We start from the raw sequence: 27,931 nt of genomic DNA, 5'->3' as shown, positions 1-27,931 counted from the left end.
TAAATCGAGTGATATAACAATAATCAGATATAACAGATAGTATCATATTACACACCGAGCTAAATATTGTCGATTATTGATGAATATTTTATAGTGTCATGTTTATATTTTAATAGAAACGCATTAAATTACGTCAGAGGTGATTTGTACTTATTGGCATCCATGTGGGTAATGTAATAAAACATTTTATTCTAAATCTTTAGTTTCGGCGCTGTGTGATAAGATCTCTAAGCGATAACAAGTATTGAATATATCCGGAGGCTGTGAAGACAATCGTCCACTTAACGAGGATCTCGGTCTCGCCGGACAGCGACCGCGGCCGGACACCACGACACGACCAAATTCCCTCCCTTTCCCGCCGACGCCGACATAAGCATCGCGCATCTACCTGCGGGCCCTTTAGGATCAGATGGGCCTCCCCGCACCGCACCTCAACTCAACAACAGCACCAGTCGTCTCGCGCTTCCCGTTACGTGTAGACGTTAGCGCCGTTTTAGCCGCGCTCGCGCGTAAGTTATTACGATTACGATGAAACTTTTATAGTAAACATAAAAATGAAGTGCATTAACCAAGTTATTTTATTGGTGACGCTCGTTATCGGAGCCAGCTCGGAAGCTTCCGTGAGGACATGTGAACCCATCAAAGTGGCGATGTGCAAGAACATCGGTTACAACCAGACCGGCATGCCGAACTTGGCTCGGCACACGCTGCAAGTGGAAGCCGACGTCACGCTCCAGACCTACAGTCCCCTGGTGCAGTACGGCTGCTCCTCGCAACTTCATCTGTTCCTCTGTTCTGTTTACGTTCCGATGTGTACGGATAAGGTCGCGTTGCCGATCGGACCATGTAGGGGACTGTGTGAAAGCGTCTACGCGAGATGTTATCCCGTTCTGAGAGGGTTCGGATTCCCATGGCCATCGGAGCTTGATTGTTCGTTGTTCCCGGCCGAAAACAACCACGAACATATGTGCATGGAGGGCCCGGGGGAGCGGGTACCGCCGGCGGGCCCGATCCCTCTGGACACAGCGGCGACGAGCGGGCGCGGCGCGTGCCGGCGGCTCGTGAAACCGAGCAGCTGGGTTTGGGTACGCGGCTCGGGGCGGTGCGCGCAGTTCTGCGACGCGGAAGTGCTGTGGGAGGCTGGCGAACGGCGTGCGGCGGAGGTGTGGCTGGCGACGTGGGCCGCGCTCAGCTTCGCGTGCACGCTGGCGGCGGTGGGCGCGCAGCTGGCGTGCGGAGCGGCAGGCGGGGCAGGCGGCGCGGGCGAACGTGCTCTGGTGCTGGTAGCGCTATGCCGGTGCGCGGCGGCGGCGGGCTGGGGGGTGCGCGCGGCGGCCGGTCGGTCCGCCGCGGGCTGCGCCAAGGACTCCATGTCTCCCACTCGGATGTTGCTGGCTCACGATGGATTGGCAAATCCTAACTGCGCTGTCGTATTTCTACTCCTGTACTATTTTGGATTGGCTGCATCTGTTTGGTAAGTCCCTACCTAATGAGTTTTACACTTAAATGTTTAGTAATTATTGAAGTTTCATGATAGCCCAATAGCTTCCAGTCTGTTGCAGTTATCAATATACCAAGATACAATGTATGTGTATTTGAATAACATTACTAGAAGTGTACTCACAAAGACATAACTAAAGTTAAAGTTTACCCTCTTAGTTTCACCTTTATAGGTACCTATATATGAGGTGAAACTAAAAGAATTACAAAGTGCAGGTAGGCTACCTATTCAGAATTTCCAATAGTTGCCTTTCTCTACCTGTGCTACCTTTTGTGCTGTTACTGACTTAAGCTTTGCTTTTGTCACTTGTCAATTATGATTTTGTCACTCGGTCTTTGTCGGTAATATCTACTTAAGTGTCTATACAAGAGTTTCTGCACCACATAAAAATAAACGCAAATTATTGTAGAACATTTTACTACCATAATACCATTGTTACTATATTTTTTTCAACATAATTTAAATATGAAATCAGTCACGATAACTGATTTAATTATAACTAAAAACAAAAATAGATTCAAAAAAACGGAGATTAGATTTCGATAACTAATTTCGACCTTGTTTAAATAAAAACTCTTTCCTGATACGCCGCCGAAGGAGATCAAATAAAATTGTAAATTCATGTAGTTTGTATTTCTGCGTTGTTGCCACTCTGTGTCGTATTGTTCGTAGAGAAATAAACCATGTCTGAATAGTAGAAATGAGGAACTGTTTTAATAGCGCTGTTACATTCCGTGTTTAGGTTTTGTTACTTTGTTTCGTACGTAATAATATCAACATTTATTGACCCCTAGTGGAATGCAGTACTTATTTCTGTGTAATTAAAGGACTTACTGATAAAGTGACTTTACAGTTTGTGAATTTTAAAGTCCATTAAACTTTGAGATTGATGTATCCTTACTAAAATTAACAAGTCTCAATGTTCAGGTTACCATGTTATGGACGGAAAGGCATTTACAAAACGCCACGTCTATTTTTTTCTCCTATTACGTGGGACGACAAAATAAATCATGCCTGTTCCTCGAATCGTGCTTCGTTAAGAATGTAAGAAGACGCCATAAATTATAAGGTATTGAGACACAGATTAACGAGGCCCTATACGTTACAACGAATGCATTTGTTTAGGTTGACGACTATAAACTAGGAGCATAGATACCAATGTAGAAAATTAAGGCTCTTTCCAAAAGTTAATCTATAATCTACATACCTATTGAACCGTCTTAATTTTATTTTTTTGTGCATCCTTTAGTACTTCAAAACCCATTGAACATAATGTTAGAAACCTATAAATTCCTTTCCACTTCCTGAGGCTCAGAAAATCAACACCTAAATATTTTAACTGTAAAAACTTTCGAATAAAATGAATCTTCGATATTATATCATATAATAACCCAGTTGAAGTATAAAATATGTCTAAGGATGAGCAATACTTAAGATTTTTGTTTAGAAACGTTATTTGTAAGATGATCACGAGCACACAAATGCGTCATCTCCACAATAATTTTAGAATACTGGATTTAGAAATGAAATCGTGGCATAGATTTATGTTCAACTTTGATCGCAGCGACAACGACCCATGTATTTGAAATCAATTTAATATTCACATATTTTATTTTATAATTAGTCGTATAATCTATTCGTATTAATTCGATTTTAAAAGGCGATAAGAACTAAGACAGGTTTATATTCAACTTATTTTATCATATGATATTATGTTTTTTCAACTATTTCTAGTTGGAGGTCTTTAATTGGATTTTCCATTTGAGGAAAAATAGCCATGGAAAAATGGTTTTCTAGGAATTATGAATAAAAGAATTGTGGAAGATATGATTGTACTCTTCAACTTCGTTTCAAAAGTATCTAGCGCTAGAGCGTTCAATAACTAAAATACGAATTGCATTTCGTTGTATTTTCTTGAAAGCTTTGCATCTCTCAAAACCTCTCGAGACACGAAGAACCTCGTTAATAGTGTTCCGAAGTGTTCAGTTTGCTACATCGAAATTGTTTCCACTGGATAGGAAATTATTAATATGAAAAGTTTCAATAAGATTTGCGCAAAAGTGATGTAATTAAAAACAAAATTTATTTGTATCGTTCTAATTTTGTAACATTAATTTATTGCAAAAATTTATTGGAGCAGTCACTAAAGATTTTTAAAGGATTTCAAATTCTTAAATTAAGCTTAGAAAGACAACTTATGACGATTAATTCTTTGGTGCCAGTGATCCTATCGTAAAATATACTTCTCTCTAAGTACTTAAGACACCTGAAACACATGCACATCTTACAAGATGTCAGTCGTGTTAAAAACCAGACGTTCATACTTCAAACACATTATATTGAACCTTATTACAAGTAAATAAAGTTTTCCTTATCGAAGTTTTGTTTGTGAATCAGAGAGAAGTGGTTATGAAGCAAAAACTTGACACGTTGCATTTCTACATAAAATATTGTATAAGTAGTTGAAACCCATCGATGCCATAAATCGAATCGGTTGCTGCAACTTTTTGAGGCGATTTGAAAATTTAAGTGAATTGTTGTTTGGAAGCGTTCCAGTATTGCGATGTTTCAAAATAATAAACTTGTTACAAGATTAGGAAAAGAAGATTTTTATCATGATTCCGTTAAACAAGTAAAATTAGAATATTTAAGTATATTAATAAACTTAATCGGCTTCGCAATAGAATTCCTCTCTACGTACGAACAAGCCTATTGTGAATACATTTGACATACAGCTGTCTTCAGAAATTACCTGTTTGATCGTGAAAGAATCTGCCAATCATCAATCATTCAGTTACCGACTCTTAATCGATGTAAGTAACTAAATGAATGCAGTTAAAGGGTTAATTCTCTATACATTTTTTTTGTTTAAATGGAAACAGGGCATTATTAAGTCGTTTTGCAAGGCAACGACAATATAGAACAAGTATATGATGACTTCATAGATGTGGAAAGCTAAAAGAAACCATCGATTTTTAATTGTTATAGATAATAGTAAAAGATAGTACTCGTGGACATACGCTTCAATGATTATAGCTTTGTTACCAGCCTTATCTTGCCAGCACAGAGATTATTTATCTGCCTACCCTAAAGAGTTAAATATATAATTTTGAATTTATGAAACCATAAAAAAATATTTTTAATCTGTATACAGTAGCCGTTGTATTATTGGTGAATTGTTAATAATTTCGATATATAATCATATAGGTAGTATACGATTGCACTTATTTGTTATTGCCATAGCTCTCTTTTTAGAATATTTTAGCGGACTTCTCGAACAACACCCAATTAATTTTGTGAACGGTCAAAAGCGGAGCGCGGCGACTCGTGCGCCGCTTTTGACCGCAGCGGAAACTTGTATAAATCCCAGTTTATGGCGGACGTTATTAATTTCTTAGAAAGCCAGACTTTTTGTTACAAAACCGACTCGTTATGATAATTTCACGTAGATTTATGTTACGCCGCTGCTCTTTGATAGCGTATCTGATGGGCCCTCTGACAGATATTAATGCGTAGTGTTGATAGTAATAATGCGCCTTGTTTATCTGTGGTTTGTATTTCGATCTGCCCGACGGAAAACATTTAAAATAATAAAAGTGAACAGTGGAAGCGTTCTGTTCCACGCTATTGGGAACGCGTACGTGAATTGGTTCGAAAATACATCAATCATCCTAATCTGGTTTTGAAAGGTGATCAATATTATTTTATTCAATAGTTACATAGAAAATTCTCCTTTTTAAAACCAAATGCATTAAGTTATAGAACCAATTTTCACTGCGATAATAATAACCAAATACGGCAAAATGATTTAATTACAGTCGCCTTTTTTGTAACCTCCAAAAATGATGCTACCAAAATAAATACATTATTCCGTTAGCATTCATTAACATGTTTAGCTATTAAGAAATGTTGACAGTTAAAAAAAGTTTCAATTTAAATACCAATAAGATACGAAGCTCGAGTCGATGCTTAAACTAGATCTATTAACATAATAACAGATCGCTCTCCATTGAACTAGTATGGAGGCATGTTGCGGTCGCGGAGATGTAATGGGAAACGTCCAAATTGGTTTTGTATTCATGCGCTGAATGCGTTGCTCGGAACGTGAGGTCATTCCCGTTACGGTCTTACTGAGCAGTGTGATTTTATTTTATTTCTTTGTTACCCTGCGTTTTCACTACTGAAAAATCTGTATAAAACTATATAGATTCGGTTCATGCTCTTTTACGATTTAAAAATACTAAACTTTAAGTTTCGGTTATTTAATTTGTTCTATTTATAATACTTGGATAATTAACAGCAGTTAATTTTCATTTTAATTAGCTACATTTTTGTAAATTATAAATTGAGTAAAACAATTTTTTTATGACGTAATGATGTTGTTTAATAATTATTTAATTACCAATATTACTAGTCACCTATATTCTTAAATACTACGGTATTAAGTTAGTATGTAATTTAAAAAAAGATTAAAACATTTTGTAATTGAAATTTAAACTTTAGATCTACATCGTGAAATGTAAACACATCTTATTTCTTATTAATATTATAATAATTTAGCTTAGATGTAGAACATAGTATGAAACAACAAATTACTAATTAACTTTTTTTTTATTCCTTGCGGATAGAGTCGCAGGCGACACCTCGTCATCAATACATTTTCAGTATCAGTTTGAACATATTCACCGCAAGAAATCGTATCACCGAGTCCGTGAATAACATAAATCTTTTCTTTTTATTTGTAAGATATACGACTGCAATGAGTAGGGCAATAAAATATCTGTTACATGTAACATCTGGTGGATGTTACATTACAAAATTAGACGGCGCCGCGTTGAAAACATAACGTCTCAGCCTCAGAACATCGCCGTATCGTTTTGTAATTTTGTTATTATTTATGTTGAACTCTTTTAAATTATTTTTAATCAGATTAGATATTATAAAATATGATGAATGTTAAATTTTTACATTAAATAGCTTATTTAATTTAAATTTTTAATTTAGTACTTTTATTATAGCACATTTCGGAATGTTTCTGAAGACTAATGCTGCACATTTTCGTAGTAAAAAGTGTGTTTATTAACGGTGAAATAAATTCTATAAACAAACAAATCTTTCGTTTACATAATTGTAATTCAAATCAAACTATGATGATACATGATTAGACGAGCAATAGCTAGCGGTACGTTGATTTGTAATCAAGTAGTCGTTAAGACAAGCTCAATTACATTGTAAATGTTGCCAGTTTTTCGCAGCCATCAATGATTAAGTATTGGCCAGTGTCATGTCGATATAACGAGACTGGATGAATTAATGAGTAATTTCGCTAGCAGTCCACCGGTTCTGTCTGAAGGTATAATCTTCGACCGCTTCGTAATTTCTTGTTTATTTTAAATTTCCTTGGCGCTGCCGATGCAATCTTAACACGAGCACGCCCCTACGTGCACCGCCATTCTTCTTAATAGCGCTGTCTCTTACAATATTTTTATACATTATTTATGATTAAAGTTTTTTGTCATGATTGCACTCGAGCAATAATGATAGGGTTTTTATCATTTTTATTTGAACCCTGTTTATAATGGTATTATTTTTATATTTACTATTATAAAATAGTATAAATGTGCCTTGATAAATGATATTGATATGTTATATTTTACTTCAAATCTCAGTTAAAGAATTAAAAAAAATATCGAACGAATAACCTGGCTCTGTTCCTTATTCAATGGAAACATTAAAAAAGTCGCTTTAATTTGAAATATTTAAAGAAATTAATAAATAATATTTCGAATTTCAAATATTTTAAAAGAAATGTAGGCACATCACTATTGCCCGAAGACGCGATCCCACTGCGCCCGCGTCGTAATTGGGATGCTAATCAGATGGTGAACTGTTGTCGTCTCGCTCGCACTCGCCGGACGGTGCCGGCGCGCTCGCTCGCACGTCAGGCCCGAAGGAGGCCGCCGGGTCTTCAATCATCTGGCAATGAGCGAGAGATTCCCTCGGGCTTGATGTATAATCACTGTAGTTCGCGATGGCGGAATAATTTTCGTTTTTAACGACCTGCCAGTACCGGTAGGTATGTAGGTACGTTTTACCACTGACGTTTTATAACGACATCTATGTTGTTGTTTTATGCTTGTGTGTATGTACAAAAGATTACATTTTTATTACTTATTGTTCAAACTAAAATTTCAAATGTAGTACAAAACAAATCATTAGATTTCTAACTTTATACAAAATGCTTTTTCAATTAATCATGTAAAGAAATAAGCTGGCTTTCTTTTGGTTTTCGAAGTTTTAAAGATCTGATTAATCAAATCATCTGATTTTAATTAAAAACACATTTTAAATATGATCTTAACCTATTCATTTTCGTGTTTCATATTTTATTATAGATGAGAAGATGCTTTAAGTACACGTCAGTTAGATAAGGGCATTGCGGTGAGAGAGATGCGTCTACGCAGCAACATTGTGTGTTTGCACTGTCGGGTTACAAAGAGCGCCGAGGCCTGGGTTCTTATATCTCTGCCGGAGATCGACCACAACCCGAGATACTATCAGCACAATCCTTATTATTGGAACCCGCTTTCTTTATAAAAAAAGTATGTAAAAAATTGAGCTATAGCATTTTTCTTTATATTTGTTAACAGTTACATTTTAGGTTATAATACAGGTGTGTTCATTTTTTTAAGCTAAAATAAATTTCTGCTATTATTGTTTTCTTAATGTTGTTAATGTTAATTGTAACAACATTAAACATTAGCTGTACCGCTGTACGTGCGCTCTTTTGCCATTGAAATATAAAAAACCTATAACAAGCGGATAATTTATCTTTTTTTATTCAATTTAACCTCATACAGCCAGCTTGTTAGTTCCGATGCACGCTCAGATACTCCGCGCACGATCCCAACCAGTCCGGCCGCCCGCCGCCGATACCATCGGAGTCATTCTTATTGTCCAACGGACACAGACCGCGTTCGAAATTTAAATCGGACCCTTCTCAAGTCACTTTCCCTTTTTCGAGATTCATTGATTTTAATTTATTAGATTAAAATAGGCAAACTTTTTCGTAAGTTTCGGCTACTTGTCTTAATTTGTATTATGTTTAATAGAAAAGATTTTATATGGCTTTCTTTGAGGACCAACTTCTAGGTTGAGAATTTATCAACTCTTTCATTTACTTTAGTATTATTTTGCCTTTTCTCTTCGGCTTATGGATACTTAAGCGGTACTTTATTATAGGTAAATCATACTAAATATTCACTAAGGGATACCCTTAGTGGCTAATTTCTATCAGAATTGTTAGCAAAACTGAAAACCTCACTCTTTAAACCAAAGCCCGAGTGCTTTTTCGCTTCGAGCATGTGGGTGGGCACATTTATAACATAGGCAGCTTGTTTGTTGGTTTTCGATGATGGATCGCCGTGTAATTAAGGAATATTATCTTTAGACCCGCCCGTCGGAACACTGCGCTCAGCAGGAAATCCAAAATTGGCTTTAATTTCGAAGAACTACGATATGGTAATGAGAGGACGTTTGTTATTAAAAAACAAGGTTAAAAAGTTGTGATATATGATAGTATACCGTTATTTCCGTGTTTTATATTTACAAGAATTTAATTAATCGGAAATATGCTCAGAAGAATTAATTTTATGAGAGGGACATTCCATTACACTTAGACCAACTGTCACTATTAACGAGTTGTTAAATCAACACTGCAGTTACTTTGACTAAGCTTTTATGAGAAATCTACACTAAAAGACTTCTTAAGCAACTCTGTGTTTGGCAGTTAGTCTAAAATTGTATTAGATGAGTGTTTGTTGTAGTTAGTTCTATCGTTTTACCCGGTCAGTTTAGAAATCAAATAAAACTTTCGTTGTTACACGAAGCTCTACAATACGGAGGCCAAAGTAAACTGATTGACTGGGTAACCATGATTTAAGTTAATGCAAGATTTACCCATTTTATTACTTAGGTAAAATAAAAATCTATATAACATTACATGTTTTTACTGACTGGTAAATAACTCCACTACGTTTGTTGTTTTGCTTCAGGTAAAGTAAGAATTAAATAACATATAGATTTTATTAAACTCTTTTTATTATTTTCTTTTATATTTGTTTGGTGTTTTCCTACTTACATGTGATATTTATTACATGTTAAAGATTCGTGTGTTTTAATTTTGAATCTTTTCACAAATGTCCTAATATATTTGAGACATTATGGTTTTCGTACAACTGATGCGTATGTCTGTTTAGCGCCTGGTCGTACAAACGAGCCGGCGTCCGCGCTGTTGTTTTAAAGCCTTTTTAAAAGCTTTCACAGCTCATTTTCACACAACAGTACATCGAATCGTCGGACGTTCCCGACTGGCATGACCCTGACAAGTAATATTTAAAACAGATTTAATTCTGTTTCAAAAAGAAATGGTAGAATCGTGGTACAAATGCAATGGTTTGCTTTTAATTTCTTTGATTTTAATACACGGATGTGAGATGGATTAGTTATTAACAAAAAAAAAATGCATAAAACGGAACGCCTATCATAGTATATGTTTCATTTAAATTTCATCATTATTTCCCATCAATGAAATGTGTCAGGATGTAATATTTTTAAAAATAAATTGACGGCTATTTCTTCCTGTTTCCTATAAATCTTTTGATGTGCGTTACATTAATAATAAAAATGTTTTGTAAACTGTTTGCAAGGAAACTATCATTAAAATTTTACGGTTCAAAACAAGTTGCGATTATATATAAAAAAGATATACGTAATTTATTCAACCTTTAAAAAAATCCTCTTTTTTTTTAATAGGCAAAAATACTTTTGTATTTTAAGTTGCCAGTCTTTCTTCGTTTTGTTGCAATACGTAAATTTTTAAATGCGTCGGTTGAACCAAATAAATGGTTAGGAGGCATTGTGCCTCGTGTCTGAGCCACAGGGAATAGGGCGCAGGTAGGTTTTTTTGTCTGTACGCACCGCTGAGCCACGGGGTGCTGGTTGGTAAAAAAAATGAAATTTATTGCCATCTGCTTTGAAACAGTAGTTTTGGTTCAACCTGTATAAAACCTGAAAGTTTATTTTTCGTTTGTTATATTCCCTACAAAAGAAATACATTTGTAGGTACGTAATATATTTTATCTTTGACTTGTTTAAAAATTAATATTAATTAAAAAAAAAAATAGAATTCTTTTTCATTGTGTTTTTCAACTTTAGTTGTAATTATGATTGAGGTTTTTCTTCTTAGAAAATATACAATTATTTTGTCAGAAATAATGAAATTCATTCATATTGGAATATTTAGAACAGACAGTAAAATGCTACTTTACATTATTTTTGATTTACATAACATTGCATATGCATGTAATATGTTGTGTGCGGAAAAAAAATTATTTCGTATACAGTTACTTTGTACTATAATAATTTGTAGATAGGTAGGTGATAGTAGGTAGTTTTTTGAATTATTGTAATATTCAAACTTTTATAAAATTAGACAAAAATATGGCTTCCGTTTAATAAGAATGTTGCGTGCATAGGATGGTGAATCCTAAACAAACAGTGATTTCCATTAATGTCCAACAGACGGACGGACAGGCGGACGCCGCGCCGTATACCTATTTATTGATTTATTGATCGTAAGCAGAAATCCCGACGCTCGTAATTTAAACACGAAACCAAAAGCCGCCTGAATGTTTTGAATTTGGAACAAGAAAACGATAGAGATGTTTATTAATAAAACAGATTTTATTTAAATAAATCAATGTTATTTATTGTTAATTTTAATATTTATTAATACAGTTGTATTAAAGCACATTTATAAGAGCCGAGAAAGTGTTTTCTATTAATTTTTAATCCAAAAAAGCAACAGTTTTGACATTAGTCTAAAAAAACTGATAGTGGCATGAAATATTTCTAACTTCTAGCTTTAGTGTAATTCGAATAAATCTATATCTGGATATACTTCTGATACGAAGGATAGGTGTGTTAGTATTGATATTTTTCAGCTAAGGAATTGAATACGTTCTTGTAATAATATCATCAACCATTTTAAGTTATGTTTCAATTGTAAAAAAATAATAATATTTGAAACGTATAAATTCGAATAACTACTCTATGGAGTAACCTATTCTTTTCTAAAGCCCCGCTAAGTTCCCGCTAAGCAGATGCACATGAGTTCTCCACAGGGCACCACTATCTATTCTTTTATTTCTATTTTTGTCTCTTTCCTTCGTTACATTCTAAATTAGACGTTGAGGACTCTAAAATTAGTTTTTTCTAATTATATTTATTACTTTAGAATATTTATGTAACAATCGTTACATACGTTACGTTTTTGTAAGTAAAGTCTTATATTTTTTACATTTCGTGATAAGATCAGCTATTTTGAACAATAACGACACAACCAGTTTGCTGCTTTATAAAAAATATTCAATTGTATGTAAAATAGACAGGTTTAGTCATAAATAAAATTATAACGAGACCGTTTAAATTGACTACGTTTGCTATCTTTCGAATCGAATTTTATAGTTATTTTGTTTCAAGTTCGCTAACATTAATGTTATTTTTACATAAAAAAAAAAATTGAAAGTAAATTAAGTTTAGCCTCTGACTGTTAGTTACTTAAATCTATATATATAAAAGAAAGTTGTGTTAGTTACACCATTTATAACTCAAGAACGGCTGAATCGATTTGACTGAAAATTGGTGGGCAGGTAGCTTAGAACCAGGAATAGGACATAGGATAATTTTTACCCCGTTTTTTATTTTATTTTTTTTATTCCGCGCGGACGGAGTCGCGGGTAAAAGCTAGTATATGTATAAAACATATCGTCATATTTGTTATTATCTTTGACAAAACGGAGATAACAATATGTTTTAAACGGATATTTCGTTCTCAGAAACCCACGGTTAGTGATAGACATCTTTATTCAATATTGATTATTGTAATGTTGATTGAAATGTTAATAAAGAGACATTACTCATATCTTTATAAAATTTATATGAATATTGCTGTTTCACGTATAAAAAATAAATAAATTGAAATCTATTTTCCTTATAATTCTTAGAATCGGTCAATATAAATGAGAATAATTTAATAGATAAAATATCAAATATAAGAGAAATCTTACTAATATTATAAATGCGAATGTTTAGATGGATGGATGTTTGTTAGAAGGCATTTACAGAACGGCTCAACGCTCTGAGAGACACATAGGTTAAACACAATCGCGGGTGACAGCTAGTCAATGGGAAAAATGGTATTGAGCCGATTTATCGGTAAGCCGATCATCCCAACGGGAAACACCATATATAGTTTTGGAGATATTCTGTACTGTAAGATAAATGTTGCTCTATTTTATCGTGAGTTGCCACAGCTATGTATTGTTGCCTCAGTTTTCAAAGATAAAACAACATTTTTGTATTAACAGTGAAATCCCACGGTTAAGTTAGTCCCATAGTGTTCGATTATAAATTATTCATTAGTTATACCGGAATCATTATTTGTCAGTGTCGCCGAGAGATTGCTAAACGACAAATACCTCAATAATCATCTAGTCTAGTGGATAATATATTACCCTAATAACAGAGCAAAGCACTCGTAGCGGGAAAGTCGGCACTTTGAACTCTATTTTGCATTCTGACAGCGGCACCATCAAAGTTATAATCACGACTGCTTTATAACGAAACTTTCTGGAGCAGTGAGAGACTAAAATGCTGCTTAAGAAAATTATTTACTCATTAATATGTTAAAATTATTCTAGAAATTATGTTTTCTTTAATTTCGTCAAGATCAAAGTAAATGTTCGTCTTACATTTTCAGTAAGAACATCTTTCAGCAAAAACTAATTAAAATTAATTTTGGACAAAACACAAAGACAATAAAAGTTTCAGATTAACTACCAAAAATTTATCAATACCTTTCGCTGTTCTCAAAAACCGTTTATATATATTTATATATTGCTATTGCGTTGCAAATAATATTTATATTATTACTAGCTGTCGCCCGCGACTCCATCCGGGACGAATTAAAAATAAACTTTATTAGTAGCCTATGTCTTCTTCCAGACTATGCTCTACATCTATAGCAAATATCATCAAGATGCGTTCAGCCGTTCCGGAGATATCTTCAAACAAACATCCATCCATACAAACATTCGCATTTATAATATTAAGTAAGATTGAACTTTATATTGCTCGATGCGTCATTTTAATTATGCGATTCTTTTTGATAACGTTTTTCATCTATTGATTAACGAGGCATGCTGTAATGAAGTTTGACGTGATCGAAGCAATGGCGTAGCGGAACATATTCTTTTTTATTTGATGTGATCAAAATTAAAAAAAAAAGTTCCACAATATTTCTTACACTACCTACCTTTAAAAGAAAATAAGAGGATGTTAATGTTCCCTCAGTCAGTTAGATAAAATATTGCTGATTCAACTTTGCTTGCCTCTGCATGTAAACTGCTGCTACTCCGAAATTACGATACGATGAGAAAATAAATACCGAATTAATAATTCTAAAACGATTATTGTAATACGTTTGAATTAGAAGAATACTCCTTCTTGCAGGAACGTTATTCGGTAAACATCTTTTTAAAGTTTCCGTTAGCGTTAAATAATAAATATTATATATCACAACATTTTAAAGGTAAACCAGCCTACTATCCAGGTTAATGTGCACGTTGCTTATTAAATCGAGGCTAAAACCTTTAACCTTAATTGATTATAAGTAACAAACACATTTACTTTTTACTTTTAAATTAATTTTTAACGCCCAACATTTAGAACGTAAACAAAGATTTATAAATGGTTAACGTAATGCATGGCGTTACTTCCTTAATAAACTCAGTTTAATTTAGAATTAGGCTATAAAACTATGAGGTACCTAGCTTTTAACACAAAACAGTAAAAATCTTTAATTTGTTACTTTGGCCCTTACACTTAGAACCCATCTTTATCTATGAACTCCCAGTATTTTTTATATGTATTACAATTATAATATCACCTTGTAATTTCATCTAAACATTGAACAATCTTCTATACAACGTAGATTTAAAGTGACATGATGTATGACTTTTTTACACCAAGCAAGACCACCCACGCTACTGGCAAGACTGCTCCTTGCTGTGATTACGAGTAATGAAAATAAGATCTTGTCTATGGTTCTAAAATACGATCACATTACTATTCAAAAGTAGTTACCGACTGTGTTTATGTTTAAAGTGTTTCTTCTTAATTATCTGATTTTTTGTACCAATAAAAAATAATAAAAAACTGTCAATCTTAATTTTGTAAAACAGAAATTTGTTTCTAATTATAGATAATAGATATTTGATACTAATCTACTTAATAAGGTTAGGCTGAACTGCGCCACCATAGTTGCTTTCTTCACGGCTTTCATGGATATTGTTGTATGCATAATAAACTGGTTTTGGTCATTAAGACTATGAACAATATTACACTATATTACTCTATAAAACGCACTTTAAAAATTCTTAACATGAGCGTTCTTTGTGCCGCTCTACAACGAAAACCAATTTAAATAAATTTCAAAAAGGCATTTATGAGAAAATCTTATAGTTTGAAACTATAATCGATGGAATTTCAACTTTATTGTTTCTTAGTAAGAGTTCATAGTTAAACAGCAATGAAAAAAGTGCGCCTGAGTCATTCTCGTTAACCGGGCCAACATCCACCGTCGCTTTACAATTTACAACCATTATTTAATCAAATAAATATATACCTACCGGTAATAAACACACGTCTCTTATTTGGATGCGTAACGTAGGCGGCTACGACTTTCTTTGATTTCATCTATCGCCTCGTTAGTAAGTTCATTGTTAACCGTGCGGTTGACTATCTTTTTCTATCGCATGGATTTTGTTATATTTATGTATATCCGTCTCATTTCAGTCGTTACGACAAGGTCGGCTCGTTAAAAGCTCTTCACAGCAAGGCAAAGGAAAAGCACGGGCCTCAGAGACATGGCCAAACAGTTTTGTTGTGATTTCTCTGGTAGACGACGATAGAGATTTATCGATGTTTTTATTGTTTAACTTTTTATGTTCTAAATTATTACTAACAAAGTAAGTTGGCGGTATAGATTTTTTTTTATTTTTAACAAAAATTAATCTCGGATGCTTTAATTTTCATTAACATTTATGTAATTTTATCCGTGTGTATTTTTAACAGTTGGTATTCTGAATAAAAAAGACGATGTTTCGATTACATATAATATAATATTTTTTTGACTATGACAAGCAATACACATAATCAACGTTTATCCTTTCACAACTATATCTTGTCCATCCCTCTCTTATTGTGTAGCTATCCTTGTCGATTGGTATCCCCATTATTTAAACAATTTTAGGACAACAGTTTTAATTTATACGTTACAAAAAGCAGATAAAAAAAAACCTAGTTATTTGTAATTTTTTCGTGTTTTAGTGATATATTTTACAATCAAATTGAAAAATTATTTTTTTAGTACCACAAATAATCTCAATTTTTAAACATAAAAAAAAACTTTGTCAGTTAAGTTTTGTAATAATATAATAAATTTTTGAAAATGTTATTTATATTATAATAAAGTCCAAATAATATCGAAAAGAATGGTTCCCCTTTTTATAACGACCATGGAGGCAATGATCTCGCGCCTCCGAACAAAATAAGAAGCGATGGCGGGAAAAAGTGGAATTCTTGTTGAAACTACTCGATCCATTATCTCGTTACTACGCCCATCGATTCTAAGTAGATATCGATTTACATAAATGTATCGACTCAGTAATTATCGATTTTTTATCATAATAACAACACTTTTCACTATTATTTCAAGATGTGTATAAGTAAAGTTGACGTTGGGTTTCAATTAGGAGATTTGATTTCGGAAATCTTGATTATCTAAACAATACATATATTTTAGTTGTATCAGTTCCTTTAACGGTCAAATCGTTCAAAATAAATACAAATTCTTAATAGTTGTTGCACCGTTAGTTACCAAATATTTGTAAATTAAACATCTCTTTTAATTTAAATCCCGCTTTCTACTAATTCGAAATCACCATTGGTCGGTATGAAATGTTATTCGAGAGTTTGCTGGGCCGTGTCAAGCTGTCAAACATTGTATTAACTTGGGCGGCGAAGCGTAAAGCTACGAAATAACTAGGTGCTTAGCGCCCACGCACCCAAACAATCTTATACATCTACATACATAACACGGCCCCAGATTAAGGCGCATGCACATTGTTGAATAACGGTTTTTTCGTTTAAAATTATTAATATTTATACATGATAATTGTAAGACTCAAATTTTACTTTAACGTTATTATTATTATTTCCGCGTTAAACTAACAAAATTTGGATTTTTACATTACTAGTGTAATTAAAAAAGATAAAAACTATCCAGATACAATATTGGCTTAATGTTGTTTTAAAAATCTTAGCCAAACTATTTGATATACGAACTATTGTAACTGGCTCTTAAGAATGTTATAATCGTAAGGATTATAACGAGATGCATAAATGTTCTCTTAAAATCTCTTAGAAGCATCCAACGAACGGCCCATTATAAAACCGGCCAGTCATCTTTTGATCGTAAGAATCGATTGTCATTGCCCTAAACAAAAAAAAAAACATTGAAAATTTAGTTGTGATCGATTGAAGTGGGTAAACCTTGACGTGTTAAAAGTTAACAAGCAATCGTTGACCCCTTGTACGATGTACAAGAACTTTATTATAGTTTTTAATCAGTGTCAGATGGAATCAAATAATGAAATCTATAAAAAATTATAGATACGTGGTAAATAAAAAATTAATCCGACTTGTTTCCCTTTAACGTTTAATTTGTGTAAGAAGTTCATAGCGTCAAATAAGGTTTTAAGAAAAAAAAAATTCATCTTATTACAATTTGTTTCTAGACCATTATTCTTTTCTTAGTTATAAACCCTGGAAGTTCGAAGGTTTCAAATAAAAATGCTGCTAGTATTTGTCTGAAAACACTTCTTGACGAGAAAAACAAATATAAAAAACATGTCTACAAGATATGAAGCGATATAAAACTATATTCATTTAAAATTCAAGCGAGAGTACAGTCGCCAATCAGCGGCGCATCCCTCTACCAAAGAAGATTTAAATGAAACTAGTTTGTATGCGATGTGAGTTTCGTCAACCGTTCTCGGTGCTCCATTATGTAAATATTAAGCTCTTGTTCCACGATTATTACAAAAACAAGTATCGTAAGACGACGACTAATGACTGACGTAGGCACTTTGTACCCTTTACGAAATGTTCAACAAGAAGGTTTAATAAATCTAATATTACACTCGTGTCCTATGTATGAACGAGAAAGATAAGGCGAAACAATTTTAAGAAAGAAGTTTAGCTTTTACGGATAATCTATTCTTAATACTAGTAGATATCTATTTTGAATGTCGTAAAGTTGATTACCGATTTTCTAATTAAAAAACATGGATGCCCAAAACAGCTGTCAAAACGCCACGCCATTATTTTTTGTGATTTTGTTCTGATCTTGCTTGTGTATGAGAGCGCCTATGGATCAGGAAACTTAAGCAGTTGACTTGTAATCTGCAGATCCTATGTTCGTATCCCGCCATATATCAATGTGCTTTTCCATATACATTTATTCAATGTTCTTATGGTGAAGAAAGACATGGTGATATTCATATCCGCGAAGAGATTCGTAGATATGTGTGAAGTCAATCAATCTTCACTGAGCCAGCGTAATTGACTATGGCCTATGACGTATGAATTTATACCCAAAAATTTTATTCACTTCTTTTTGCAATCGTGATCGCATGTAACTGATAACAAAATTTACAAGCATTCGAGTTTATAGTTTCCAAAGTTGACAGAATTGGAAGAGACTTCTATAAAACACAATTGGTATGCTCAGTGCCACCGGATTTTATAGACATATTATACACTGACTTCATTACTTTATAAACATTTACAAAAAAGACCGCATCAGATTCATTTGATCTTTTCCACATACGTTTTTTCTCGCAAATTGCTCACCATCGAATGGAAAAGCGTCGAGTATGGAATTATGAAATAAAAAAGGGGAATCACGGATCCAGTTCAATGCATATCAGCGTAGTGAGGTCGATGCGCGCTAACCAGAAATTATAGGCTGCCTCTGGGCCGGCCGCCATTTGCAATTTGCCAACGCAAAATAAACCCAATCAACGGAACGCCTAACCATAAACGAGGAGTCGCGTCGGTTAACAAGCCGGGCGAGTGGACTGGTCCTCTATGGCGTTGCACAGCCACTGTTCTCGGAATCGTTAGCGATCAATATTTATTAGTTCGGAAGAAGCGACTTATCGAAGAAATGTAATTATGGCCAGCGATGTAAAAGAATAGTAAATTGGTCTAGTTTTTGTCGATTTATAGAACTGCACCGGCATCCTGTTTTAAAAGATATTATTTAGTTTTTTTTTTAAATAAGTTAAAAAAACAGTTATATTACATGATGCATATTCTTATATACCATTTGATAAATGCATGTAATTTATTTATCAGATTTTCAGACTTCAGACAAACATAAATACGCATGTTTAATAATTATTTTTCTACGTATTAATCTTAGGGCCTGTGGATTATTAATATCATTAATTAAAGGAAGATCTTTCACTTGATTAACTCTGGCTAATGATAATAAGTCATCTCTCTATATTTATAGTTAGTGTCTTCGTACATATCCAGTATCACGTGAAAATAACTCTTTCTCATATATTATGTCAGCAAGTTCGTAATTCACTAAGTCAAGGAACACTATCTGACACTCTTTGTAATAAATAAACCACTAATTGGACAAGAGAACGAGCCATGAATCTTCATACAACCATTTATTTACATTGAACTAAAATATTTTCACTGGGAAAATACTTTCCACACATTATTAGGCAATCGTATTCATTTTTTGTCGAAATTTAAACAAAAAAGTTACTTTTGTATAATGAGAAGATAAATTTTTAATTATTGTTATGTAATTTTTATTTATCATTGTTTATGTTAATGCGTTGTGAAGATATTTCTAAACTTAAATGTCTTAACGTAAGTTACCACTGTCTTAACATAATACGAGAGATATGTCAATATGTCTTGGTTTTTTTAACCCGAAACAAGGTGAACCCCTTGTTTATTTGCTTGAGTATAAAAAACGTTCATAATTATAGGCTGTCATTTAAGAAAGAGCTCATAAAGTATTCCTTGTTAACTTTTTATTTAAATTTGCAGAATATATTCATCGACTACATTCATCTAATACATAAAAGGTTAATGTCGCGTTTAAATTAGGCCTATATTTTCCACCTGCTGCGAATATGTTCACCATTTTGGGAACGTTAAAGGTGGTCCATTGTTTACTCATTATTTTTCAGCGAACGATATCATTTACATTTCTGGACGTCATTGTTTAAGCCATGTTGAAAGTAAGCATGGCGGGAGGGCAGATGTGAAATTTTTCGATTAGTAAAAAAATGTCATCTGCTGACAATTAAGGAACAGTAATTTTTTTTAGGATCTCTTTAAAAGCCACAACATTAACAATGATTGATCTCAACTGTTTTCTGTCATGAATACTTGAATGAACATTTTTACTTTTTTAAATTCCTTTTTTTAAATAGTACGGCGGGCGTGCCATTTTAGGAATCCCTTGGATATATTTTAAGCAAAGTTGGATGCCATTATCGCTGTAAAAATGTTTGTGCTGTTCATAAATTATTTATATCAAAGTCTTTTTCGCATGCTTATTATCAATAGCTAATATCTTGCTAATCTCGGTGTCCAAGTGGCGTAGATCAGAAATAATGCATCCGGCAACTGTAAGGCGCCCGCGCCTGGCGCGGCAGGCGAGAGACGGACGAATTGGACGGGTAATCGATTTAACGAGCGCCAGAAATAACTCGGCCCCTACGTAGGGCCATGTTGACTTGTCCGTAATCTGATATGCAAAATTGATCCACGAGACAAAGAATACAAGACAATGAAAACGCACGAACATGAGACAAATTTTCAAATCGAAGAAAGTTAGTTTAAAAATGTTTAGAACTTAGCGGAGAAGTTTAACTGAAATTAAAATACAGAAATAACATAAGCGTATTGTGAATAGCACTAAGAAAAAATAACTTAAAATATTTCTTCAATATAAATCTTAACAAATAGGGTCCTAGTCATAAATGTCAGTTAAATTTTCCCTCTATATCGATATATCTCTGAAGAAAAAAAAAGTGAACTAGAAAATATATGGGGAACTTGCGTCCGAGCCAATAAATGGGTCCGTTCACCTAACTAGTGCTGTGGGTGTTGGATTTTATTGTTACGATCGTCTTAACGAGCCTTCTTTATGCGGCCGACCCTATCTCGCACCTAAGTAATATACTACGACCATACTTATTATTTTTACTACACGTCTAATATACGACATTATCACCAATTGGTATTCTGATCCTAGAACATGTTTTAAAGGAATGGCGGGAAAAAAACACAAAAATTTGCATATGACAAACTATGTACATTTATTAAAAAAAACTGTATAGTACACGATGAAAAAGCAAACTATCGTACCAAAAAATAAAAACTAATGCCATTTAGTATTTAAATTTTATCAGAAATAAAATAATGGCCGTTGTAAATGTCATGTTGACGTTACTGGACTCATTTTGAAATGAGAATAAAAAGATTATCACAGTGCGTGTGGTCTCATAGTTGCCAGTAAGTTGAAGAAATAAAGATATGGTTAAGACATCTCAGTTCGTTAACATTTTTCACATATAACGTAATCGATTAAGATTTTGATTTACATGTTTTATTGTTTCCATAATTCATTCGTAATCCAATCTTAGTAATATAGCGTGAAACCAATCGTTCCCCACAAGATAACGTTATCGTTTAATGGCCAGTTGAGGCAAGACACGAAGCGACCGCCATAAAAAGTTCGAAAAAACTTTAACGCAAACCTCTTTTCGTTTGACCGTAATATCATTTGCATTTACTCGATGTGTTTAACAAATGCATTGGCAATTTGTTTATTTAACACCATTTTTTGAATGCATACGAATGTATTAAAAATTAATGTTAAACTCATTATGATTTTTTTGCGAAACAATATGGCAAAGAGTATGCATTGAATAAATACTTTTTACAAGATGGCCATCTGGAAAGTTCAGTCACACGTTGTAGTTGTAGGTTAATAACCTTTATAAGTTAACGTTTTTCAGATTTGTGTATTCATTTATTACTTTATTACTGTTTTAGTATACGTTATTAAATTACGTTATTTGTCAAAGAAATTGAAGTTAAAACTATTTCTGGAATAATTTGGTAATTTGGTTTTTAAATTACTACGAAGACGATGTAATTACATACATAGTACTGACACTGTATCGGATTACAATAAATCAAACTAAAAGAATAAAATTGTAACCTTGCATTTTTAAACTTATTGCACAAAATAATTAAATGTTTGGCGCATTATTAAAAAATCAACATTGCATAACTGTTCATAAAATCTTGTTATGTTTAAACATAGGTTAACCTTAATACTGAATTTAATACGGGGAAGATGGTTTTATAATGTGAATTAATTCTCTATTACTTAAAGCATCGAAAAAGGTTACAAATATAAAAATATATTGGAAATTAACGGAAAATATATGCCATATTCTTGTTATAACAAAAATTACTATTTTGACTTGTTCTTTACATTAATTACAGTTATTTCAAAGAGTATATGTGAATGTATGAGATGAACGCAAATCGTACAAACATTAGTAAAATGTTAGCCGACATGCCGCTGGCGTCGGATGCCGGATCAAACATGCGAGCAAGCGAACAAACAAGAATGTTTGGACTATCGCTATCGCCACTTTCGGTTCTGTTCAAACAGGGAACTTTGTTTGTTCAAGTGCTAGCGACACGCCACTGCCTGTTTCTTTGTCCAGCATAAGACGACCTCGATGATTTTTTAGGACTTAGTAAATACCATATCTTGTTTCTTTAGGGTAGGTCTATTTAACATGGTGTCGGTCTTAAAACAAGGCGACACCTTTCCCGTTCGAGGTGGGATGGATTTACCTGTCAGAGTTTTTAACGAGCTAAGCAACGGGTTCACAACACTCGTTTTTCAGTTTAAGCTTTTTATAAGAAGCTTATGGTTTTAGATGTATATTAAATTCGTAACTCGATAGATCGTGAATTTAAAAAAAACGTGCTTCGTTCACATAAGTATAAGTTTATAAGTAGCTAGTTCTGACTCTTGGTTATAACAATATCGAATTATTCAATTATAATAATTCTAGACAATGTCGTGGCATATTAAAATTCTCTTATAAAACAGACTGTTCATGTCTAGTTGGTATAGCTAAAAAATGAAAGCAAATATAAAGTGGTAACTCATTTATCTTTTAAAGAATAGGCTAAAGGACTTGTTTATTCAGCCACGGCAATATTTCGATATGTAACCACCTGCCTATACAGCTGATGTTCTGCATACCCGACTTCTCGTTCACTGTTTAATTAGTGTAATTGTCATACCTTTATTATCAACGACTTTACTACATATATTTTAGTAATTTACAATTAAACCTAATGACTCGTTATTTATCAACTAGCTGTCGCCCGCGACTCAATCTGCGCGGAATAAAAAAAAACTTAATTAGTAGCTTATATGTTTTTCCAAACTATGTTCTATATTCATGTCAAATTTCGTCAAAATCCGTTCACCTGTTACCTTTTAACAAACAACCAACCATCCAAACATTCTCATTTATAATATTAGTAAGATTTAATTTCATTATTTATTTAGTGATAGCTTCTGTATTTAGTGAGTATAATGACTATCATTTTATGATTTGATAAAAATAAAAACAAATACTCGTACTTATACCCCCAAAAATCGACAATTTTGGGGGTATAAATATTCGCACTAGGTATGAGTAATAAAATTATTAACGAATAAATATGATAAATATTGATAGAAAGGCATGGTTAAACTAACTAACTACTTCTTATTCCAGGTGGGTGGTAGTAGCAGGTGCATGGCGTGCGAGCGTGCTGCGACCCCCCGCGCCTGGCGCGCCGGGTACTGGGGGTGCTGGCGCATCTCGTGGAGACCGGCACTCGTCGCTGCTGCAGCTGGCCGCGTGGGGGGTGCCCGCCGCGCTGGCCGCCGCCGTGCTTGTCACCAGAGATGTCGATGCGGATGAACTAACTGGTAAGGTAACTTTGTATGATAGATTATTTACCAGGCAAGCAGAAGTGTAGAAGTACAGAAGTGTGATTCTTCTAGTGACTCTCTTGTATTGGAGGATGGCCGTAAAATATCTATCTTGTACTAAGCGATACAGGTCCTTGACGTTGGCAATGTTATGTTAGAATTTAGTATTAAAGTGTAAGGTTAAGCAAAGAAACAGAGGGTGATAGATAAAGTAAAACAATCTATGACAGCAGGAAACTAGCAGTACCTATATTTAGGTAAAGAAAATTTTGATTTGTATTTTGAACTCTGCCTTCCAAAAACAAACGACCACAATGGGTCGTCTTAATAATACCTGAAATTATTTTAACTTATTTTTAGGCCAATTTTTTATTACTTTAAAATGGATAAGATGGATTATTCATGTATCTTAATTAACACGTGCAACGGATTAAAAAGGAATATTTAATTATTTTGTTCGTTCTTTAATTAGTATTAAAGATAAATTCAAAGCAACATTAACGTCGTGACGATGTCATAAAAGTTTTGTCTTGAATGATCGATGGGAATCGAAAATACAATTAAGGCTTACAATTTTACAAGTGAGCATATGAACTTTGAATCTCTTAAGTACATTCTGTCCGAAATATAATTTACTAATATCTATTATTAACAATGCCTACCTGTGCCAACTAGGTGCGTAATTGGATCTTCATGTCACCTTCTAACATCAGTTAAGCTTGAGTTGATGTAAAAATAGTAAACAATAGCCCAGTTAATGACTTTACGATACTGTACGAGTCGAAATTGTGGCTGGAGAAATTTGCAGCTTTTGTTTTCATTGCAAACAAATATAATCCACCGTATAATTAAAAAAAAAAATCATGGATCAAGAAGGATCGTATAAGTACGACATGGATCAATACAAGTCTAACATCCGTATCGGCTGCACAATGACGATTACGATTCCATGGTAATGTTCCCCTCAATTATTTGATCGGCGGCGTTTTTCAAAGCGATTAAATCTTGCGCGAGTGCGCGGGAGCATGCGTTTCATACAATAACCGCATTCAACGTTTTGTCTTCAACTACCAACCCTGCCTATTCAGCATCCAATCTTAATAATGCTGACTCTTAAGATTAAAAATGAAGCAATTGTTAGCTCAAAATACGCTGCGCAATATTGAATATATTCGGAACTTTTGTACCTTATTGCAGACTTCAACAGAAATTGTATCATAATTTTAAACAAAATTATTATATTTTTTTACCACGTAATTCCAGAACTGTTGAACACAGATTATCGTCTGGAATACCGTATAGGCTACTAACTCAGTTTTTTTTTAATTCCATGCGGACAAAGATTCCCTGTTGTACTATAAAAAGGATTGCTTGCTTTACTATAAAGTTAACATTTGTCTTTTAAAATAAACAAATATTGCATTGCACCTTATCAAGCGGAACTTTTACATAACAGGCCAGAACCTTATCATTAGTCTCGTGCCGCCCGTGTCGGTGTATTCAAATACTTCATCTTAAACTTTGAGAACAGCGCATCTTTCTCACTACAAAGAGATGTAACGAGTTTGCTCTTTGTTTTGTGTTACTTATTAATATTACTTTAAGCTTTATCAGTGCGGCATTATTGCTATGCGGTCTATTAAGAATTATATCTTTCGCAGCTTATTTGATAATGAGATTTAGTTTGATAACTTACGCGTACTTAGTGCGGTGTTTTTGGTCTATTGATAAGGTACTCTTACATGAATACCGCAAAAATTATGTCGCATTTCTATCGGATTTAAAATAATATTTTTGTCGGAATTTTCTTTGTATTTTGCTAGACTCAAAGCTTTTGTAGATACAATTTGACTTATTAAGAAAGAAGTTCAAACTAAGTGCACTTGGTATTTTAAAAAGTATTTGGATTTCTTTTAACGAACACACGGTCATGTGACGACGTTTATTTCTATCTTCTTTTGACACACTGGATATTTTTCGTTTTCATTCCTTTTCATATCCTTGATTGCATAGGTCTTATTATTTCTATTTAAAAGCTGTGAGCGAGCGGCCCATTTCTCAAGCACTCTGTTTTAATCTTGCAGAGTGTATTGTCGGTTCATTTTTTTATTTTTATTTCCATTATAATACTGGCCGAAAGAAATGCACGGCCATTATTCGAGCCGTTAAATACGACACCTTTCCACCTCGCACGATCGTATTTCAATTTTAAATCGGCCCTTTTAACCGCTGCCTTATTAATGCGAGGCTTTTTTCTCGCCGGCTGTTTGTGTAGGTGTTCGCTTTGAGAGCTGCTTTATAGGGAAACGGAATGTTATTCAGTACCGATAAATGGTACTCGAGAGAAAGGCTTCGTATCCGCTGTATTGCACTCCCAGAATAGTTATTGACTATTAGTTAATGCAGCAACTGTTTATTTTTATCGTCTATACAGTTCTAATTAATCGTACCGAAGCTATGAGCAAAAATAATATTATAATTGAGTGTCTAACATGGGACATAAAAAACAAATACATACATAGTATGTATAAACTGAAAGGGGCATTAGTTTTCTTAAAAGGTGATAACTAACATTTCTAAATTAATTTTATTTTTTCCAGGTACTTGCTTCGTAGGGAACCAATCGAGCAAATCGTTGCTGGCTCTGGTCATCATACCGGAAGCAATTTGCTTGCTGCTCGGCTGCCTGTTCCTGGCCTCGGGTCTGCGTACCGTCCTCCGACGACCGGCGCCCGTGCCAGCGCCCGCAGCGCTTCTCAACGCTCCCCCACAACCACATACAGATCAGAGTTTACTAAGACTGGGTGCGTTCGCAGCACTATATGCTGTACCCTCAACGTGTATATTGGCAACTTGGATATACGAGTATACTTGGCGTGACGATTGGCTGGCCGCTCCCGAACCTTCAACTGAACCGTCGACGCAGCCACGGCCGGCATTCTGGGTGTTTCTATTTAGAATATTTGCAACTCAAATTCTCGGCGTCATGGTCGCCGTTTGGATTGCGACGCCGCGTTTGAAAGCGCTTTGGAGGAGAATTTCTGGTCCAACGAAGCCTACGCTAGCTAAATGTCCGGCGGGACCTACGCCTACCCCATTGACATTGCAATGTTACAGCACTCATTCGCACTCTCTACCACGACATACACACAAGTATGCCACCTACAGACCACCACAGCACCAATCTTACAGGAAACCAAGGCATTATCATTATTCAGCCGGTGAAACCATACTATGACTGACGGGCTAACTAATTTACTCTAAACTGTAACTAATTGCTGTCAAAATGCTTCTTATGACGTTTATTGTAATCTGTATTTACTGACATATGGATAAACGAGTGCCATTGAAAAATTAAGTCTGTTAATATACTTGTATCAGTAGATTTTTAAAGTTGCGTAATTAAATTGTTGATAGGAGGCCTGATTATGTAAATAGGAAAGTAGTTTTTATTGATTCGATTATAGATTGTATATAAAATTTTAACTATAGATATTGTAAGTATGACATCTGAATAACAACAAAAAACAATTTAAGTGTGTTTGTTTTTGTAAACCTAATATAGTAGGTAAAAAGGTATATATTTTGGTATTTATGTTTTGTAAAAAACAGTCTGTTGGTTCTCATAAGAGCCGTGAAATTGTAATTAGTCACAAATATTGTAATTCTCAGTTTATAAAATTATTTAATTTTATTTTTAAATATAGAACTTAGTCACTTCATCACATTAACGATTTTTTTCAAAGTAACAACAAAGTTTGGGATGAAAATAACGTTTTTCACATTGAGTCAAATTAAATTTTACTTTAATCAGAAAAATCATACAGATAAGACTACAGTTTTCTTTTTAACATAATTATCATTAACTCAAAAGACTGCGAAATTAACGTTTTCTTAGAAATTGTTCCTTATCGCTAGAGTAAACAGTGAAAACTTAATTTAAGAGTGAATAAGATGAAATGAAAATCACTAAATAACCCACCTCCGTTTTGCCAAAATAGTGACTAAAATAGATAATTAAATATGTTGTAAATATAAGATTTAAGTCGGAAATTTTGTAAATAAATAATAAAGAATTCAGTTTTAAACAAATTGTGTTTTAATGGAACAATATAGAAAATTAAAACAGAGCAGCATAGCTGTTGCAAGAAATGATTAGCTTCTTGTTGGAAACTCGATGAACCAGATAT

General features: G+C 33.8%; 1 protein-coding gene across 1 annotated transcript; it reads left to right on the top strand.

The window, feature by feature from the left end:
- The first annotated feature begins 80 nt into the window (after nt 1–80).
- Nucleotides 81–27,173, top strand: LOC106710253 (frizzled-4). The gene is made up of 3 exons (XM_014502258.2): nt 81–1,474; nt 23,542–23,738; nt 26,342–27,173. Exons 1-3 carry the CDS (start codon nt 555–557, stop codon nt 26,977–26,979), a joined length of 1,755 nt encoding a protein of 584 aa, XP_014357744.2. The 5' UTR covers nt 81–554; the 3' UTR covers nt 26,980–27,173.
- Nucleotides 27,174–27,931: the final 758 nt, after the last annotated feature.

Source organism: Papilio machaon, chromosome 15, assembly GCF_912999745.1.
Source record: "Papilio machaon chromosome 15, ilPapMach1.1, whole genome shotgun sequence".
Taxonomy (NCBI): Eukaryota; Metazoa; Arthropoda; class Insecta; order Lepidoptera; family Papilionidae; genus Papilio; species Papilio machaon.
Note: the sequence above shows the minus strand (reverse complement) of the source record. Positions and strands in the feature narration are given on the sequence as shown.